This window comes from Dicentrarchus labrax, unplaced genomic scaffold (assembly GCF_905237075.1).
Source record: "Dicentrarchus labrax unplaced genomic scaffold, dlabrax2021, whole genome shotgun sequence".
In the NCBI taxonomy this organism is placed as follows: Eukaryota; Metazoa; Chordata; class Actinopteri; family Moronidae; genus Dicentrarchus; species Dicentrarchus labrax.
Window position 1 is genome coordinate 504320 of NW_026136720.1, and position 20681 is coordinate 525000.

The 20681-nt window shown below is 44.9% G+C and overlaps 4 protein-coding genes and 1 long non-coding RNA gene across 12 annotated transcripts in view; 1 reads left to right on the forward strand and 4 right to left on the reverse strand.

The window, feature by feature from the left end:
• Window positions 1–20681, forward strand: part of LOC127352651 (uncharacterized) — a 221359-nt gene that overhangs the window by 122683 nt on the left and 77995 nt on the right. The window lies entirely within an intron of this gene.
• Window positions 821–9747, reverse strand: LOC127353841 (uncharacterized). The gene is made up of 7 exons (XM_051383403.1): window positions 9223–9747; window positions 8615–9101; window positions 8459–8518; window positions 8295–8356; window positions 8023–8212; window positions 2831–3042; window positions 821–1377 (listed from the first exon to the last, which is right to left on the reverse strand). The coding sequence occupies exons 1-7, from the start codon at window positions 9745–9747 to the stop codon at window positions 1252–1254; spliced, it is 1662 nt and encodes a 553-aa protein (XP_051239363.1). The 3' UTR covers window positions 821–1251.
• Window positions 12083–13378, reverse strand: LOC127352660 (uncharacterized). The gene is made up of 2 exons (XR_007881153.1): window positions 13001–13378; window positions 12083–12928 (listed from the first exon to the last, which is right to left on the reverse strand). It is a non-coding gene; the product is annotated as an uncharacterized LOC127352660 (long non-coding RNA).
• On the reverse strand, window positions 15705–17021 carry LOC127352654 (uncharacterized). Its single transcript, XM_051381223.1, has 2 exons — window positions 16415–17021; window positions 15705–15818 (listed from the first exon to the last, which is right to left on the reverse strand). The coding sequence occupies exons 1-2, from the start codon at window positions 16988–16990 to the stop codon at window positions 15759–15761; spliced, it is 636 nt and encodes a 211-aa protein (XP_051237183.1). The 5' UTR covers window positions 16991–17021; the 3' UTR covers window positions 15705–15758.
• LOC127352650 (uncharacterized) lies at window positions 17063–19863 on the reverse strand. 7 transcript variants are annotated; one of them, XM_051381211.1, is made up of 3 exons: window positions 19721–19863; window positions 19589–19648; window positions 17063–19518 (listed from the first exon to the last, which is right to left on the reverse strand). In XM_051381211.1, the coding sequence occupies exon 3, from the start codon at window positions 18380–18382 to the stop codon at window positions 17393–17395; it is 990 nt and encodes a 329-aa protein (XP_051237171.1). In that variant the 5' UTR covers window positions 18383–19518; window positions 19589–19648; window positions 19721–19863; the 3' UTR covers window positions 17063–17392. The 7 variants fall into 7 exon arrangements, with proteins under 7 accessions (XP_051237171.1, XP_051237170.1, XP_051237177.1 ...); XM_051381210.1 differs by having other exon boundaries at window positions 17063–19648; XM_051381217.1 differs by having other exon boundaries at window positions 17063–19127; window positions 19589–19863.

A 20681-nucleotide genomic window follows, 5' to 3' on the forward strand; every position in this document is an offset into this window, starting at 1 on the left:
TATCTTCTGTTATGAATTGGAGCTATACAAATAAAATTGAATTGAATTGAATTGAACTTGTTGATCCAAAGATGTATCGTGAAAGGGTTGGCAGTTTAATCTATGTAATGACGTGTACTAGACCAGTGTAATGAACCAGTAATCCTACCCCGATTCCCAAACGAACAACTAACACAGTGTTAACAATCAAGTGATGTGATTTATTTACAAACAGGTGAAACAAAGTGCAACAAAAACCAACCAACAAACTTCAGGGTGAACCAAGGCCAAAACAACAAATAAAACAGAGCTAACTTTCTTAAACAAAAATCCTTATTAATCCCTACTTAATATAAAACAAAATACAATTACTAAACCTAACTCCCTAACCTAAATGAAAAACATATGAGAAAAGCAGTACAAAGAAAATGGCAGCTCACCCCTATGATACTCACTATACACAGTCATATGAAAACACAATCAAATGCTATCTTAACAGTTTGCTAGTAAAACAAGCTCTTTCAAACACACATCTACAGCAGTAGATGGAATAGATTCATATTTTGGAAAACCTGAAGGTCTGATCATTAAACTGATATAAACTCTAGATCTATGTTCTATATGTAATTGATTCGATCAATAATCTATAATCAATAAACAGTGTACAAACTCTAGAGCTATGTTCTATATGGAGTTGATTCAATCAATAATCTATAATCAATAAACAGTGTACAAACTCTAGAGCTATGTTCTATATGGAGTTGATTCAATCAATAATCTATAATCAATAAACAGTGTATAAACTCTAGAGTGGTTGTAATCAGTCTGTCTGAGACTCTGGATATATTTTTTGAGAACTTTTTATACTTTTTACTTATATTTTTGACTTTTATTTCTACATTTTTACACAAACTGAACTTTTTACTTTAGTTTGATTAGTTTAGTTGAATTACATCTATTATTTATCATTGATCATTTTAGAGCCTGTACTTTTATTACTATTACTACAGAGTCTTCATGAACATTAACAGTTAATCCGGTTTGAAGGATTCCTTCAATACAAATAACTTTCCGGCTTCAGTAGTTTTCCATATGATTGATGAGAAAATGGCTTCACTCACCAAACATGCAAATCCACTGGTTGTAAACAAAGCTGAAGAATCTGCAACAACAAAACAACCTGAGGTCTAACTGCACTTTACAGTGTCCTTCCAACACTGAGAGAGAAAACATTTATTTCTAAGTTTCTACATGAATAAAACACATCTCATCTTAAGTCAGGTCAAATATTTCTTTGATCTCCACCCGTCCGTCCTCCATCAGCGTCTCCTGCAGCCGAGGTCGACTCAGCTTCGTCCACAGACGCTGCTTCAGCTCCAGGACCTGCGACATGTAGTCCTTCAAATGAGACCACATCAAACTTTAACTGTGTCTGTTATTGAACTGAGCTCACTGCTGCAGGACACACAGAACGACCACAGGGAGAGGATAGCAACTAGCTAACTGTAGCACAGACTAATAGTCTATTTACAGCCAATATTTCCCCACTGAACCAGAACTGTTGAGTTTAATGTTAGAAATGTTCAGTTTGGGTTATTATTGATAAATAATCACAGCAGCAAACACACAGGTCAATGACAAAATGCTACGCAACAAAAACACGCCAACAGAACTGATAAAAAGTTGCCTAACGTTAGCTTCTCCAGCTAACGTGATCCATGATGCTAACTTATGTATTCTGACAAAAAGTGTTGAGGCAGGGACATCCAGCTAGCTAATTGTAGCTAAGCTAAGCTGGGGTTGTCCGGCTGTATCTTGGCTGCGCGGTGTGGGTCTGGTGTTGGTTGCTTCGTGGTGTTGGCTGATGGGTTGATTTGTAAACGGCGAGCTAGTTAGTAGCATGGAGCTAACGGTCCAAATACATTGCAGAACATTGCAGAAAGCATGATGCAACTGGACGCTGACTGCAGTTCACTGAATGACCACTGGTGGCGCTGTTAGCTACAGTTTAATGAACGACCACTGGTGGCGCTGTTAACTACAGTTTAATGAACGACCACTGGTGGTGCTGTAGCTACAGTTTAATGAACGACCACTGGAGCGCTGTTAACTACAGTTTAATGAACGACCACTGGTGGCGCTGTTAGCTACAGTTTAATGAACGACCACTGGTGGCGCTGTTAGCTACAGTTCACTGAATGACCACTGGTGGCGCTGTTAGCTACAGTTTAATGAACGACCACTGGTGGCGCTGTTAACTACAGTTTAATGAACGACCACTGGTGGCGCTGTTAGCTACAGTTTAATGAACGACCACTGGAGGCGCTGTTAACTACAGTTTAATGAACGACCACTGGTGGCGCTGTTAGCTACAGTTTAATGAACGACCACTGGTGGCGCTGTTAGTTACAGTTCACTGAACGACCACTGGTGGCGCTGTTAGTTACAGTTTAATGAACGGCCACTGGAGGCGCTGTTAGCTACAGTTCACTGAACGGCCACTGGTGGCGCTGTTAGCTACAGTTTAATGAACGGCCACTGGAGGCGCTGTTAGCTACAGTTCACTGAACGACCACTGGTGGCGCTGTTAGCTACAGTTTAATGAACGACCACTGGTGGCGCTGTTAGCTACAGTTTAATGAACGACCACTGGTGGCGCTGTTAGCTACAGTTTAATGAACGACCACTGGTGGCGCTGTTAGCTACAGTTCACTGAACGACCACTGGTGGCGCTGTTAGCTACAGTTTAATGAACGACCACTGGTGGCGCTGTTAGCTACAGTTTAATGTTACATAGAGAAGCTTTAATAATAATAAATATGTTTGTTGGAGTTGAAGATAAATGTCTTACAGTGTGTTTAGAGGAAGAAAGAGCGGCGAGGACAGACGGCTGTAACACAGAGTTGTAGACCTCTCTGTAGCGGTCCACACACAGACCATGGATCCAGACTGGTTGCTGGTCTGCTGGACTTGAGTCCAGTCTCAGAGCCTTGTGCTGTTCCCTCTGTGGACTGCAGTCAGAACGTCTCTGCTTTTTTATCTGCTCAGCTTCAATCCCACTTCCTGACATCACTTCCTGTTCCCAGAGAAACAGGAAGTAGAACAATGTAAAAACAAACATCTGCAGTACAGTTACTCAAGTACTTTATATTACTTTATATTTCATTACATTTATCTGACAGTTATTTACAGATTCAGGTTCATCATATAAAATATCATCTACATATTATTATAGATTAAGATATAATAAAACTTTATTGATTAAATCAGCTGCAACATTAAACACATTAATGCTTTAATAATAATTAATATCCAATAACCCATACATTCAAGATGGCGCCATGTACAGCCGCCTTGTGTGTTGGTGCGCTTAGTTTTTTCTTGTTTTGTGTGTTAATTCAGTTTTGGGCTGTGATACCCGGAGCTCTTTCACTAGAGAAGAGCTCATGAACATCAGGGGAATAACTCCAGCTGATCTCTTTCCCACTTTTCTTCTTTCTTCCGTCGAATTATTGGACATTGTGGTCAAAGGTGCGCTCACATTTGCTCACGCAGTGAAACGCAGGAGGAGAGGGAGACGTTCTGGTGCGCTTGTGCGTCTCCGCCAGCGCGGACATCACACACCGTTACCTGGAATATTCCTCTCCAATGTGCGCTCACTGTGCAACAAAATGGACGAACTTCAGCTCCTTCTGGGGAAAAACAGTGACTTTTCTTCATCCTCTGTTTTATGCTTCACGGAGACGTGGCTGGGTGGATCGATACCGGACTCTGTGCTTCAGCTGGCAGGCTTCCAACTCCTCAGAGCGGATCGTGACACGGAATTCTCCGGCAAAACAAAGGGTGGAGGTATCTGTTTTTATACCAACAGTAGCTGGTGCAATGATGTAACAGTGATCAAACAGCACTGCTCTTCTACTCTGGAATATTTCATCATAAACTGTAAACCTTTTTACTCCCCCTGTGAGTTTGTTTCATTCATTCTGGTCGGTGTTTACATTCCACCGCAGGCCAACGTGCAGGACGCACAGCGAATGCTTGCCGACCAGATACTGTGTGTGGAGCGGACTAACCCGGACTCCTTACTTAATGTCCTTGGTGACTTTAACAAAGGAAACCTCAGTCACGGACTTCCTAAATACAAACAGTTTATAAAATGCCTGACCAGAGAGAAGAACACACTCGATCACTGTTACACTACAGTCTGCAGAGCTTATCACGCCGTCCCCCACTCCGCACTGGGCCTCTCTGACCACGTCATGGTCCACCTGATTGCTTCATACAGGCAGAAATTAAAACTCTGTAAACCTGTTGTGAGGACATCAAAGCAGTGGACCAGTGAAGCTGTGGAGGATCTCCAGGCGTGTTTGGACTCTACTGACTGGAATGTGTTCAGGACTGCTACTGAAAGTCTGGATGAGTACACAGAGGCTGTGACATCATATATCAGCTTCTGTGAGGACTGCTGTGTACCATCACACACCAGGGTGAGTTACAACAACGACAAACCTTGGTTCACAGCCAAACTCATTCAGCTACGGTTGCAGAGGGAGCAAGCGTTCAGGAGTGGGGATGGGGACAAGTTTAAGGAGTCAAAGTGCAAGTTTAACAAGGCGGTGAGAGACGCTAAACGAGAGTACTCTGAGAAACTTCAACATCAGTTCTCAGCCAATGACTCTGGTTCTGTCTGGAAGGGGCTCAGATAGATAACAAACTACAAGCCCAAAACCCCCCGCTCCATCAATGACCTGCGCCTGGCAAATGAGCTGAATGAGTTCTACTGCCGCTTTGACAGACAAAGGAGCAGTCCTGACTCCTTCACCCGTGACACCCCTCACCAGGAGCCGGGGCCACTTCACAGCTTCACACCTCTGTGAATCCCTCCTCCTCCACCACAGTGACGACTCTCTGCCTCCAAGAGAGGGACGTCAACAGACTCTTCAAGAGGCAGAACCCCCGCAAAGCAGCCGGACCAGATTCTGTCTCTCCATCCACCCTGAAGCACTGTGCTGACCAGCTGTCTCCGGTGTTCACTGACATCTTCAACACCTCTTTGGAGATATGTCATGTGCCAGCCTGCTTCAAAGCATCCACCATCATCCCTGTCCCCAAGAAAGCAAGGACCACAGGACTAAATGACTACAGACCTGTTGCCCTCACCTCTGTGGTCATGAAGTCTTTTGAGCACCTTGTGCTCTCCCATCTGAAAGCCATAACGGACCCTCTCCTGGACCCCCTGCAGTTCGCCTACAGAGCCAACAGGTTTGTAGACGACGCAGTAAACATGGCCCTGCACTTCACCCTCCAGCATCTGGACTCCCCAGGAACCTATGCCAGGATCCTGTTTGTGGACTTCAGCTCTGCGTTTAACACCATCATCCCTGCTCTGCTATAGGACAAGCTCTCCCAGCTCACTGTGCCTGACTCCACCTGCAGGTGGATCACAGACTTCCTGTCTGACAGGAAACAGCACGTGAAGCTGGGGAAAAATGTCTCTGACTCCCAGACCATCAGCACTGGTTCCCCCCAGGGCTGCGTTCTTTCTCCTCTGCTCTTCTCCCTGTATACTAACAGCTGCACCTCCAGTCACCAGTCCGTCAGGCTCCTGAAGTTTGCGGATGACACCTCCCTCATTGGGCTCATCTCTGGTGGAGATGAGTCTGCCTACAGATGGGAGATTGACCATCTGGTGACCTGGTGCAGCCAGAACAACCTGGAGCTAAACGCTCTAAAAACAGTGGAGATGGTTGTGGACTTTAGGAAGAACCCAGCCCCACCCGCCCCCATCATCCTGTGTGACTCCCCAGTTGACTCTGTGGAGTCCTTTTGCTTTCTGGGTACCATTATCACCCAGGACCTCAAGTGGGAGCTGAACATCAGCTCCCTCTCTAAGAAAGCCCAGCAGAGGATGTACTTCCTGCGGCAGCTGAAGAAGTTCAACCTGCCAAATACGATGATGGTGCACTTCTACACCGCCATCATCGAGTCCATCCTCACCTCATCCATCACCATCTGGTACACTGCGGCCACTGCCAAGGACAAGGGCAGGCTGCAATCTGCCATCCCTCCAGGACCTGTACGCCTCTAGGACCAGGAAGTGTGCAGGTAAGATTGTGGCTGACCCCTCCCACCCCGGTCACAATCTCTTTGAGATACTTCCCTCTGGCAGGAGGCTGCGGTCCATCAGGACTAAAACGTCTCGCCATAAAAACAGTTTCTTCCCGTCTGCGGCTGGCCTCCTTAACAAGGCCCGGATTACCCACTGTCATTGACTCTTATACCCACCCTGTATATAAAGTATGCATTACATTAATGCAACCACGTTCTTCTGCACAGCTTTCTCTTTCTCTTCTTATCTTTATCTATTTATTTTTTTAAAGTACTTTATTTTTCTGTGTGATTTTTATGTGATTTGAATAATTGTACATTTGTATATTTGTATTTGTATATGTGTATATTTTATGCACCAACTGCACCAGGTCACATTCCTCATAGGCGTAAAAACCTACTTGGCAATAAACAAAATTCTAATTCTGATTCTGATTCTAATATAATATATTCTATATAAAGAGGACTTTTGTACTGTAACTGTTATAGAATATTTCTACTCTGTAGTATTAAAGTAGAAGATCTGGAGACGTATATCAATAATAATGATCAGTTATCCATCAGAGTTATCTATCAGTTATCTATCAGTGATCTATCAGTTATCTATTAGTTATCTATCAGTGATCCATCAGTGATCTATCAGTTATCTATCAGTTATCTATCAGTTATCTAATAATAATAACAATACATTTTATTTATAATGCCCTTTTCATCAAAAGATCTCAAAGTGCTACAGGTTAGAAACAAAAAAAGATAAGCAGTTTTTAAAAAAATAAGAAAAGGAGAAAAGAATAAAAAATAAAAAAGGTTTTTTTAAAAAAAAAAAAAAGAACATCTAAAAGGGACCAAAAGCTTTGCTAAAAAGAAATGTCTTAAGATCCTTTTTAAAACAGTCAGTGGATTGTGGTGCCCTCAAGGTGTCAGGGAGGGCATTCCACAGACGTGGGGCGGCAGCATAAAAGGCCCTATCTCCCGTGGTCCTGAGTCTGGTTCTGGGTATGTGGAGGAGGTTTGAGTGAGTGGAGCGGAGGGAGCGTGTTTTGTTTTGTGGGTTGATAAGTTCTTTGAGGGAGGGGGGGGCATGTCCATGGATGCATTGATGTGTGAGGAGAGAAACCTTGTACTGTACTTGTATCTATTAGTTATCTATCAGTTATCTATCAGTGATCTATCAGTTATCTATTAGTTATCTATTAGTTATCTAACGTACCGGAACCCTAACCCGAACGATTTTCATGCTAATATTCAATATAAATTCCCTTTAACTACTAAGTTAAATGATCATGTAATGGTTTCGGTTGATTTTAAGGTGCTAAAGTAAAGACGAACTTCTTACCTTTCTAACCGTGTATCGTTTTAAACATTTACTTTTGCTCGGTCTTTACTAGAGTCGGTAAAAGGATGCTAACGCCGGTGATTTAGCCGTGAGCTGCCGGTCTAACGGCAGCGTCCGCCCGCTGTAAACATTGAACACTGCTGGTGTTGTGGGGGTATTAAGTTGTTCCTGAGACTGACAAACTAACATCAACTCATCTGGGATCGTACTTTCCTCCTTCAAAATAAGATACAATGCTTTAACAACTCTAATTTATGCAGTTATACCGCTATACCGCCACTACTGGATATTTTGTTAAACACTTCTCATTTCAATCACTTGTAAAATACAAGCTAATGCATTTAATTTAGCAATTACAGACACATATGCTGTATGCTCATATAACAATTACCTGTAATGGACTCAGTGCAGAGTTAGTATGTAGCATAATATAACAAATAAATGTTCATGCATACAATTATATTATTTAATCAAAAGACAAATGACATGACATGAAAAATATTTTACTAAATTGACAGGACAAAAAACAGCAATATATACAATATATACAAACAAATATATAAAGGATAATCAAATTAAAAACAAATTAAATAACAAACTTATCGAACATATTAAGGCACCAAAAACACAAAAATTCGTCTTTGTCCAGCTCCTCCCAGCCGACACAAATAGTGTGAAACCATTTGTCACATTTGCACTGGACCCACAGCACCAATCCCTCCGAGCAGACACCCGGAGGGTCAGGTTCCCTGCACTGGCCACACAGATCTTCCATGGTGGTGGTGTGACCTACTCATAGAAAAAATATATTTAAGAACATGTTTTGAATATCATGGGATGGCACACAGACTGTTAATGTTAAATACAATACCAGTGGATGCCATGGGTCCAGCAGACGGCTGGGAGGAGCTGCGCCAGCTGTCTGTCTGCAGGCTGTATAAACAAGATGACATGTGTTGTTTACTCATCATCATCCCTAATATCACCAGCATCTTAGGACATTGTTTGTTTTTATAGATGATATAAAGCATTTACATTGGGAGGGAGAGGAAGACAATCTGGACCCTCGGAGGCCGAAGGCAGATGTTGATGGCTCTAAAAGAAAAATCATATTTTAGTATTACAACAAAATTATTTCCCAAAGCTGTATTAAAATTGCAGAGGAAATAATAAAAAAAACATGTGCTTTACCATCCAGTAGCCAGCCAGGAGCAGGCAGGCTAGGTGGGGATGTTCCGCTGGGGGCAGGCAGCTGGTGACCGTGGGAGGCACTAGAGGGGGCCGAGCGGGTTGAGGGACCGGCGATGGAAAGGCCGGAGCTGGAGGCCGAGGCAGCCCCTGGGGATGCTGTTCTGTGGCTGGGACAGGAGCCACCAGGCAGGGTAGAGGAAGTGGCTGTCAGGCCGTTGTTTTCGGCCCGCTGCTGCTCTCTGGCCAGAGCTTGGGCCTCCCGCCTTGCAGCACGGTCCTCCGCCTCCTCGATGGCATCAGACATCTCCTGAGCCGTCAGTATCCTGGCCTTGGTGGTATTCCTCCTGCCCTTGGTGGTATTATAACGCACCTCGGGCAGGAGGTGGGCCAGGTCTACTGAGATCCTGCCTGATGTTACCAGGGGATGGGTAGAGTAGGGATTGGGTGGACAAGGGACAGGGGGTGGACAAGGGACAGGGGGTGGACTCTGGTGTGGGGGGGGGGGGGTGTTGGGATGGGTGGGTAACATCAGGCATGGCCCAGGAAGATGCTGATGGGGTTGGCGGAGGTTGACAGGAGGTCCCACACCACGGTCTGGATGGCATGACCCGTGACCAATCAATGGCTTCCGGGTCCAGAGGGTACAGGCCACACTTCCTGAACCCAGCCACCAGAGATGTGTGTGGTGGAAGGCACAGGAGAATGACCTCCTCCCTCTGTGCCACCCGGACCAGCTCTGGATCCAGGTGGGATTTGTGCCCATCAAAAACAAGCAGCAGCAGGCGCTCCTGCGCGGCGAACTTCAGGAAATGCCCGACAAACCACTTCCTGAACAGCTCACTGTCCATGTACCCGGCCGGTGACTTCCCGTAGAGGGCGTCGGGGACCCCCTCCTTGTTATAGGGCCCCCCGGGATATCCCCCCTTGTAAATTATGAAAGGGGGGATATCCTCCCCAGCCGCGTTGAGGCAGGCCAGGACGGTGACGTGGTCCCTGGTCCCCTGGGCCTGCCTATAAGCATGTTTTGTCCCCCGGGGCACGAGGACCTTTCTTCTCGATAAGTCCAGCTGAAACCCCGTCTCATCGCAGTTATAGATTTGACGGGGTTTCTCCCTCAACCCGTGCTCCTCCATGGTGGTAGTGAGGAGCCTGAAGTAATCTTCAATCTGCCCCCTCTTGGCACAGGATGCCCTCCCACGGTCAATATTGTCTGGGGTACGAGAAGTGAAGCGCTGGTCTTGCCTCTTGCGGAAGTTGAGCCACCACGTCTGGCCCAACTTCCCCCTTCTCTCTTCTGGACAGCGCTGATTATAAATGGCTGTCGCAAAAGACTGAACCTGAGGCTTTGTCAGTGGAAACCCATGACTGGCAGAGTAAATGCAGTACTCCACCAGGGAATCTTCATCTGCAGGGGTGAGAAGTGGCCTCTGACTGTGCACACAGTTTTATACATAAGGAGGTGTATCTATATAACCAATATTTTCTATCATAAAAGCCTCTACTGGCTTTCAACACATCTCTCACACCCCTCCCTCTCTCTTACTCACACGCACACACCAATAATATATCAATTATTACATGATGACATCATGATAAAAAATATACTTTATTTATTTTAGCTTATAAACAAGAAAATACATCTGAATAGCTAATTTGAACGTTATTTTTGCATTAAATCTTCATGTGTACTGTGATACTTCACAGTTTAAACAAACAATGCTGCGCTTGCTCTGTTCCTTTGTTTTCCTTTCCCGGGTCTGTAACTTTTTCAATTTCAATAAAAAAAATTGGCCTCCGCCCACCTCGACCACAGACTGTATAAACACAATATCCGACATTTTCATTAGCTAGACTAATCAGTGTAAACCTAGCTACAATATGTACCCATATGAGAGTTTATTTAAGCTGTAAAGTGAAAATAGAAACGGACTTTTAAAGTTGACTGGATCGTCGCCCAAGTGCAATCTAAGCGTTCCCGCGGCTTCCCCTCATTAAAGTAACTTTCATATAATAATTATACATGCAAGTTAAATGTTGATGTATATTTATGAAAAACCACATATAGACTCTGTAAAATGTAGAAATTCCTTGGACTTACGTTAGATGGCGATCGTGTGCCGGGAAGTACCGCGAAAAGACCGGAAACTGCATCAAGCCGGAAGTTGTTCGGGTCCCGACGCTGGCAAAAACAGCATTCGGGTTGGGGTTCCGGTACGTTATTAGTTATCTATCAGTGATCCATCAGTTATCCATCAGTTATCCATCAGTAAATATTTTATATTTTTCTCACCTCCATCTGTAGACGTTTTCACTTCCTGTGCAAGCTACTTGTTTGATTTTATTTTGAAAAAACACAAATAAAAACATTCTAAACGTTTCTAGAAACCTTTAGAATGTTTTTGAATCTGTTGCTAGGTAACATCTGTACCGCTGTCCAATCAGGAGCAATCAACTACTTAATAATCAACATTGGAGGGAAATCTCCGATTATGGAGGTGATTCAGAATTTATAGTTTTTCTTGATTGCTTTGACCTGCTTAAAGAAACTGGGATCCACTCGGTTTTCATCATTACTGTCTCAGCAGAGCACAAGACACCTCTTGCAAATGTGTTAACCCTTCCTCATTGGATTGACACATTTTCCCCACCCTTTTGCAGAACAGTTAACACGGATGTCATTCAAACATTCCAAACTCCATTGTTTTAGCTATGGTAACCAAAGAGAATCCATCTGTTCCTAGTTATTAGAAACTACCTACATCAGTATGAAATCACTGAAGCACCTGTTTGACACTCCTTCACACAAATCTTCAATTAGCAATCAGTCTGCAGGCCTTAAAAGGTGCAGCGTCTGTGTTGTTCTTTGCCAACATGGATGGAAGAGGTCTAAGGCAGATGAGAGCGAGAGTAAGAGGTAGAGGGGTCCGAGTGCGAGGTGGAGGTATAGTTGGAAGGGCTCAGGTTTCTGATGAAATTCGGGCAACTGTTATTGATCACGTTATCAATCATGGCCTTTCACTTAGAGAGGCTGGACAAAGTCCAACCTGTTCTAAACAGAAACACTGTCGTATCAATTGTCAGAATTTTTCGACAGGAAAACAGGTAATGTTGCTGTACAGTATATACAGAAATATCTTCAGTGATATACTTTATGTAATTGTTTCCTCATTCCCATTACATGTATTCTTTATAGAATCCAAAGGCTACCATTCTCTGGTGGTAGAGGGAGAATGTTCAGTGCTGAGCAGGAGGCAGCCGTTGTGAACATGTGTGACCCCACCCAGGTTACAATGCGGACCGATACCCAGAATAGAATTATACCAGCCCTAGACACCAACCATCTGAGCGTTGACACAATTTTTAAAGGGTTCAAGAAAAGCGGGAGACGTGCATTCAGCTCTCCAATAATATTTATTAAAAATAAATTATACTGGCAACAGACCTGAAAAAGGAGAGAAACCATAAAACTAGTCAAAATTAGTTTATTCCACAATACTAAAATGGTCGAAACAACCAGTATATAAATAGCAAATGGCTTCACCATAACATAAAATACAATAAGATTAAATGATCGCGAGGAATAGGCAGAACAGGGTACTCACCGCGGCGAGACTTTATCACCCAATAGAAATCACCTTGTGTGCACACTGATCACTACAAACACTACAACTTGCACTGCAAGGAAAGTCAAACCTACAAACCAATGACGTGACCACTACCCTTCAAACATACCACACTGCATGCAAGGAGGGGTGCATATCCCACGACTACTCCCCGCAGGTCGTCCCACTGCCTAATCAAACAAAAGACGGAAAATACAGTGAGATTCAGTTGGTTCAGATTCACAGACATTCAGGGTCACTACACCCAATATAAAAAAGACAATATTCAACCATCTACAGATTATGTAAGTTGTACAGTCTGTAACACATTCGCCAACCGCCTTGGCGAACTGGCTCAGGCAAAGCAGCAGTCTGGCCTTAAATCTGCAATAAGGGGAAAGAAAACATAACAAAAGTCAGTCTCATCAGCTGACAACAACATACCTCAGAGGGCATGACCCTCCTACCTTACCATACTGGTTTCAGTTACCTTGTACATGTGGGGCTCTGCTAAGAAGCAATGCAACAGTTGAAAAGCTCTACTCTGGCTTAAAAGGGGAGATGGAGGAGCTGAGTCTTTGCCTAAAGAGATTTTATCATATTAGTGATATAGCTACGGTTTAATGAAGCCCCAAAGTTCACTGAGACATACCTCTTCAGCACAGGGCTACAGAGCATGCTCCATCTGGATCACTCAGGACAGTCACCACCACTAAATATACAAAAGATCTCATTAGATTTCTAATAAGGAAATATAACATTTTCCTCCTCCTCTCTCCCTTACCTGCACGACACAGCAATCCTGCCACACAACCAGGCCTCAGACAAAGAGGCACTAATTGCCCTCACCTGTCCTTATGAAGGCGGGGAGCTCCCTCTGACTCTACCTAACAGGGCGGTGCTTTGGATTTACAGGCCAGCCCCTCACATCTACCCCCTGTTTTTTTTCATTGTCGTCCCGACAATGCACTTTTAAAGCCAGGGCCTATGAAGGGCTAAAATCGAATTGACACTAGGGGGTCCTGCAGCCCCCGGGTGTGGCAGGCGATGAATGTTGGAGTGATGTCCCGCGGTGGATCGTGTTGTTCTTCTAGGGTTAACACTTGGGGGGAGGGGGGGGGGGAAGTGACTGTTACCATCAAGGGGCCCGGTGGAAAATCGACTCTCGACTGAATTCACAACATTACCAGGTTTCTCAGATGCCTGTTCCAACTGTGGATCAACCTCAACAGGTGGGGGGTGGCAGGTATTCCTTCTTGGAGGCTCACGTTGTTGCCACACATAGATGTCTCCATCCTCCTCCGTTCTCAACTGCGTCTCAGGGGGAGGGTGGGGTTAGTGGTCCTCTCTGCATCCCTGTTAAAGTTTTCACAAAGGTTACTGGGAATTGGTTTGATGGACTGTCTATTAACATGTTTTACCTTTTCCGGATGATCCAGGGGTGCCACTGTATACACTGGACCAGCATTATCAGGGACTTTGAGGATACGGTAGGGTGTGGGGCTCCAGTGGTCTTGAATTTTATTTCTGCCTCTTCTGCTATGGTCTCTGAGAAACACCAGCTGATGTAATTGCAGTGGGTCAGAGGCTGGTGCAACATGCCGCTCTGCACGTTTATGTGCTGCTATCTGCATCCGTTTCCTGGCTCCCTCATAAGCAACGTTAAGGCGTTTCTGGTGATCTTGTACCCAGCTGTGGACAGGGCCGTGCACTGGCTCTTCAACTCTTCCCAGCAGGAAGTCAATTGGGAGCTGAGGCTCCAATCCAAACATGAGAAAGTAGGGCTGTTCACCCGTAGATTGATGAACAGTGGTGTTGTAGGCAAATGTAAGCTGTTGCAGGTAGGTGGGCCAATTACTTTTCTGCTCGGGGGGCAAAGTTCTCAAAAGATCATGCAATGTCCTATTAAAGCGTTCACACTGTCCATTACCTTGTGGGTGATATGGAGTAGTGCGGGTCTTTTCCACACCATACAGTTGACACAGTTGTTGGATCACGGCCCCTTCAAAGCTCCTCACTTGATCTGAATGGATCCTAGCAGGGACACCAAAGCGGTAGAACCACTCATGAACTAGTACCCGGGCTACAGTGGTTGACTTTTGGTCCCTGGTAGCAATGGCCTGTGTGTATTTAGAAAACACATCAGTTAGAATCAACACATTTTCCCGGCCATCAGCAGAAGGCTCTAGATATGTAAAATCCATGGCTAGAATCTGGTTAGGCCTGGAGGCCAGAAGATGGCCCATTGTTGTCTTTGGTTTTAGGATAAACTGCTTTGGCTAAGGCACAACGTTCACACTGTTGACAATAATGCTGAATTTCTTTCAGCATGCCAGGCCAATAGCATCTCTGCCGCACCAATTCGAGGGTTCTGTCCAGCCCCTGGTGGCCATGATCATTATGCAACTGATGCAAGACTTCAGTTTTTAAGCTTTGTGGCAACACTAGTTGGCGCGTCGCCTCTCCACCATCCAGCCGAAATACCTGACGTTGGAGGACACCATCCCACTCCACCAGCTTCTTCCACTGACGCAACATTTCCAGTACTGTTGCAGGTAGATTTGTCCGTTCCTGTCGGTTTGGACCTGCCCCCCTGTGCCAAAATTTCAGGAACACACCGATGGTAGGGTCGTCTCTCTGTAAAGCCGCAAGATCAGCAGATGAATAAGATGGCAAAACAGAGACAATGGATTGAGTTACCTGCTGATGGGGCATGGCTTTGGTCTGGAGTAAAGTGTCAGGAAGAGAGGTGCCTGGCAACACAGCCTCAATTGGTGCCGTTGACTCTGACTGTTCGTACTGGCGCGACAGTGCATCAGCATTGCCATTTGAGCGGCCTGGGCGATACTTAATAGAAAAGTCAAATGATGAAAGTTGAGCAGCCCAGCGTTGTTCCAATGCACCCAGTTTTGCTGTGGACAAATGGCTTAGAGGATTGTTATCGGTATAAACACATTTATGACCCAAGAGGTATTCTCTAAACTTCTCTGCCATAGCCCATTTCAAGGCCAAGAACTCAAGTTTCATAGAACTGTAGTTTGACATATTGCGTTCAGTAGGCTTTAAACCTCTGCTAGCATATGCAATGGGGCACACGGTGCCATCCTGTTGCTGTTGTGAAAGCACTGCACCTAGGCCTAAATGACTGGCATCAATTTCCAGAATGAAGGGATGTGAAAAATTTGCATATGCCAATACAGGGGAATCCACCAACCTGGCTTTCAGATTTTGGAAGCTGGTTTCACATTGTTCAGTCCACGATTCTTGGAGGGGGCGTTTGGATGGCTTTTTAGTCTTTGTGCCACCCATCTCGGCTACTAGACGATGAAGAGGTGCAGCCAGTGAAGCAAAACCTTGGACAAAGCGGCGGTAATAGCTAGCAAAGCCGAGAAATGATCTCAGCTCGGTGACAGTTTTTGGAGGTTGCCAATTTGCCACTACAGAGATCTTCTCAGGGTCAGTTGCTACACCACTTTTTGAGATGACATGGCCAAGGTACTTTACCTCCGTTTTTAGGAAGCAACACTTCTCTAGTTTAGCCTTTAGGTTCTGCACCCGCAAGGTCTCCAACACAGCTCCCAGTCGTTGAATGTGCTCATCCACTGTGGCAGAGAAAACAATGACATCATCCAAATAAAGCAGTAATGACTGGTGATTGTACAAACCAAAGATCCTCTCCATCAGCCTTTGAAAAGTGCTGGGTGCATTACACAAACCAAAAGGCATCCTGTTAAATTCAAAGAGGCCAAAGGGGGTGCAAAAGGCGGTCTTCATTTTGTCAGGTTCAGCAACAGGAACTTGATTATACCCACTGGTTAAATCCAATGTGGAAAACCAGCGGGCACCTGACAGGGCATCGAGAGTCTCCTCAATTCGGGGTAGGGGAAAAGCATCTTTCCTAGTTTTAGAGTTCAGGAGACGGTAGTCAACACAAAGCCTAATGGTAGAATCCTTTTTTTTTACTACCACAATTGGGGAGGCAAATGGACTACAACTGTCACGGATGACTTTACTCTCTAGGAGCTGCTGAACATGTGCTTTGACAGCATCATATTCTGAGGGTGGAATACGCCTATACCGCTGGCAGACAGGTGTCTCATCTAGAAGAGGAATTTCATGAGCAATCAGATTTGTACACCCCAAATCACAATCATGGGAAGAAAAAAACAGACTGATAGGCATGTAAAAGGGACCTTACCCTCTCCTGGTCTTGAGCTGCAAGAGTGGACAAATCAAGGGTTTCAATGGCAGATGACAGGGGGTTGTCCGTCACACTCTGCATTGCCATGGTAACGATCTGCTCACCAGATGACCCCTCCTCCATAGTTTCAATGATGCTCTCTGGTTGGCTGACAATTTCGGCTTGGCAGAGGGTGCCAATCTGAATCCGAGGAGGTAAAATTACGTCTGTAGTCCCCACATTGGTTACAGGAATGAAGGCCGTACCATTGAGCACTTTGACCAGAGCTGGGGAAGCGAGGAGACCATTTGGCAAACCTGAATCCAATGGTTCAAACAGGGCTGATCCCGTATGAACTGGAGATGCCTTTCTGCAGGTAGTGGGCACCAGTTTCATCGTGCCGCCTGGGATTTGAATTTTTCGCCGGCCCTTAACTCTGACTGGGCCATGAACTTGTGGTTCGGGCTGGGGTTGGACTTGGTGACAGAACTGCAAAACCTTCTGCCAAGGGTTCTGCTTGACTGGGGGAAGATCAAAAAGAGCAGGACCATGTTCCAAAAACATCTCTCTATAGCACTCGCGTATTACATTCATGCCAAGAACTCCACACACTTCTGGATTGGGGCTGGCGTTGGTGATCTCTGATGACTAGTACACCATGTCTGGGGATCTGCTTGCCTAAGACTTGAAAATCAAGTTCCAAATAGCCAATGTAAGGGATTTCTAGCCCATTGGCTGCACGTAACCGTAACCAGTGGCACGCCCTCAGCTTCTCTGGGCCCCCTGTCTCAAAATGTTTGGCAAAGAAACTCTCTGTAATAGTGGTGACCATAGACCCAGTGTCTAATAGGCAAGAAATATTCACCCCCCCCATACTAATGGTGACCTTTGGACAGGACCCTACCAAGTTGGGTGTGGGGTCAGAATTTGGTAGAATATCCCCATTGGAGCCAGTAATGCCCCCATCTGAAATGTGGCTCAGCATAACAGAGGGCGCTAGTTTTCCGACTGCTGGAACTGGGAGGGCTGGATGACTGAACCCTGAGTAGAACCCCTAAGTTCAGAAGCCACGACCCTTTCATTATCACAGTCTTTGGCAAAATGTCCTGGTTTTTGACACCGTCTGCAGATGAGTGGCCCTCTCTTCTGAAAGGGTCTGGGCTTGACTGAAGTGTGGTTTGATCGTAGTCCTTGTGTAAGCTGATCAATTTGAGCCTGTTGCTGCTTCAACATTTCCTTAAGCTCTGCCAGCTCTGACCCTACAGTATCTTTCTGACCCCTAGCCTGTCCGGCATGCTGCATGCTATAAACTGAGGGGACAGAATAACTCCTGGGTCGGCCTAGTTCTTCCCCAGATCTGCCCTCACGTTCCCACCTAATAGCTTCATCCCTAATAGCATGAAGGTCACAGTCAGGATGTTCACGAGCCATTCTCCTAAGCTCCCGGCTCAAATTCCCATCCCCTACACACTCTACAAACTGATCACGCAGCAATTTAGCGGCATCAGGGATGCGTTTGTCTGGACAACTCTGGATCATCTTGTCCATTAAAGAAAACAGAGCATGTGAGAACTCCCTTAGTGACTCACCCTCCTGTTGCTTTCTAGCATAAAAGGCTTCTTTAACTGCAATGAAAGACATAGGACAGCTATACTGAGCCAGAAGGATCTCAAAAATACAGTCAGGGTCTCCCCTCACTTGCTGCGGCCGGTACTTAATCTCCTCACGAGCATCACCAATGAGATGATCATAGATAAAATGGGCCTTATCAATAGTAGCAAGTCTACGGGCACGCATGATAGCTTGTACTTCCTCAACCCAGGTCCGGATATTAATCTCACCTACGCCACTGAACAGTGGACAAGGTCTTTCCCTAGGGATATAAACTAATCTTTCCCGAGCAATGGCCTCCCCTGAGCTGGGGTCACACTGCCCATGGGGGCTAGAGGGGCCTGACTGTGACCGAGATACATTTAAGGAGTCCATCTTGTACTAAGGGAGACTGGGCATGGGAATGAAGTTAGGCCCACTGAATATTGACAGGACAGAGCTTTCAATAAGCTTGCCAGCTGCTGCTTTGCCTTAAAAGAGAAAGAAAAATACAATCCACTTAATACAATCCAACAATACACTTAAAATCATTCCACTGAACCAACTGATTTGAATGCACGTCTATGGGCTCTAAGACCCTGCTCACAGCGCCAGTTTGTGACCCCACCCAGGTTACAATGCGGACCGATACCCAGAATAGAATTATACCAGCCCTAGACACCAACCATCTGAGCGTTGACACAATTTTTAAAGGGTTCAAGAAAAGCGGGAGACGTGCATTCAGCTCTCCAATAATATTTATTAAAAATAAATTATACTGGCAACAGACCTGAAAAAGGAGAGAAACCATAAAACTAGTCAAAATTAGTTTATTCCACAATACTAAAATGGTCGAAACAACCAGTATATAAATAGCAAATGGCTTCACCATAACATAAAATACAATAAGATTAAATGATCGCGAGGAATAGGCAGAACAGGGTACTCACCGCGGGGAGACTTTATCACCCAATAGAAATCACCTTGTGTGCACACTGATCACTACAAACACTACAACTTGCACTGCAAGGAAAGTCAACCCTACAAACCAATGACGTGACCACTACCCTTCAAACATACCACACTGCATGCAAGGAGGGGTGCATATCCCACGACTACTCCCCGCAGGTCGTCCCACTGCCTAATCAAACAAAAGACGGAAAATACAGTGAGATTCAGTTGGTTCAGATTCACAGACATTCAGGGTCACTACACCCAATATAAAAAAGACAATATTCAACCATCTACAGATTATGTAAGTTGTACAGTCTGTAACACATTCGCCAACCGCCTTGGCGAACTGGCTCAGGCAAAGCAGCAGTCTGGCCTTAAATCTGCAATAAGGGGAAAGAAAACATAACAAAAGTCAGTCTCATCAGCTGACAACAACATACCTCAGAGGGCATGACCCTCCTACCTTACCATACTGGTTTCAGTTACCTTGTACATGTGGGGCTCTGCTAAGAAGCAATGCAACAGTTGAAAAGCTCTACTCTGGCTTAAAAGGGGAGATGGAGGAGCTGAGTCTTTGCCTAAAGAGATTTTATCATATTAGTGATATAGCTACGGTTTAATGAAGCCCCAAAGTTCACTGAGACATACCTCTTCAGCACAGGGCTACAGAGCATGCTCCATCTGGATCACTCAGGACAGTCACCACCACTAAATATACAAAAGATCTCATTAGATTTCTAATAAGGAAATATAACATTTTCCTCCTCCTCTCTCCCTTACCTGCACGACACAGCAATCCTGCCACACAACCAGGCCTCAGACAAAGAGGCACTAATTGCCCTCACCTGTCCTTATGAAGGCGGGGAGCTCCCTCTGACTCTACCTAACAGGGCGGTGCTTTGGATTTACAGGCCAGCCCCTCACACATGGTTGTGGCAAACAATGCCATAAGGCTGCGTGAAATCAGGGCAGCAGTGATCACAGATCAGGGCATGTTTAGGAACATCAACAACGTGAGAATTACCACCATTGACCGCATCTTAAGAAGGAACCATATGGCCATGAGGGTTAGGGTAGATGCAGTTCCTTCCAGCATATTCCCCATTTTTGAATCCCATAGATGAGTTCTTCAGTGCTTGGAGGTGGAAGGTTTATGATCACCGTCCCTATGAGCAGATGCCCTTGCTGAATGCAATGACTGCTGCTGCCCAAGAAATAGGTGCAGAGGAATGTCAAGGTTGGATAAGGCATGCAAGAAGATTTTTCCCTCGGTGCATTGCAAGAGGAAATTGAATATGATGTGGATGAGGCCATGTGGCCCCATCGTCAAGACAGAAGAGACTGAGTATCAATAGTGGCTATTTCTTATACTCTACAGTAATAGATTTTTATATTTACTTTAATAGATTTTATTTTTATTTTCTTAATTTCTTATACTCTAATAGATTTTATTGTCATTTCAGTTTTCAGCCACAGTTTGAAAAAAATAATCAATGGAATCAATAAAATTTGCATCAAAGCATTTCTGATTCTGGATCCAATTCTTTGCAAGAACGCAAATTTGACAACAAATGGCACTGGCACGAAAGCTACGTTACAGTAATAGGCTACAATGACAAGCAATGGTGCACTGATTCACACTGAGTGCTGTATTTTGTATTTTGTTTTCCACTGTGTAATGGCTGACTGGAAGAGCTCATACACTTGTTTGCAAGTTCAATTCAATTCAATTCAATTTTAT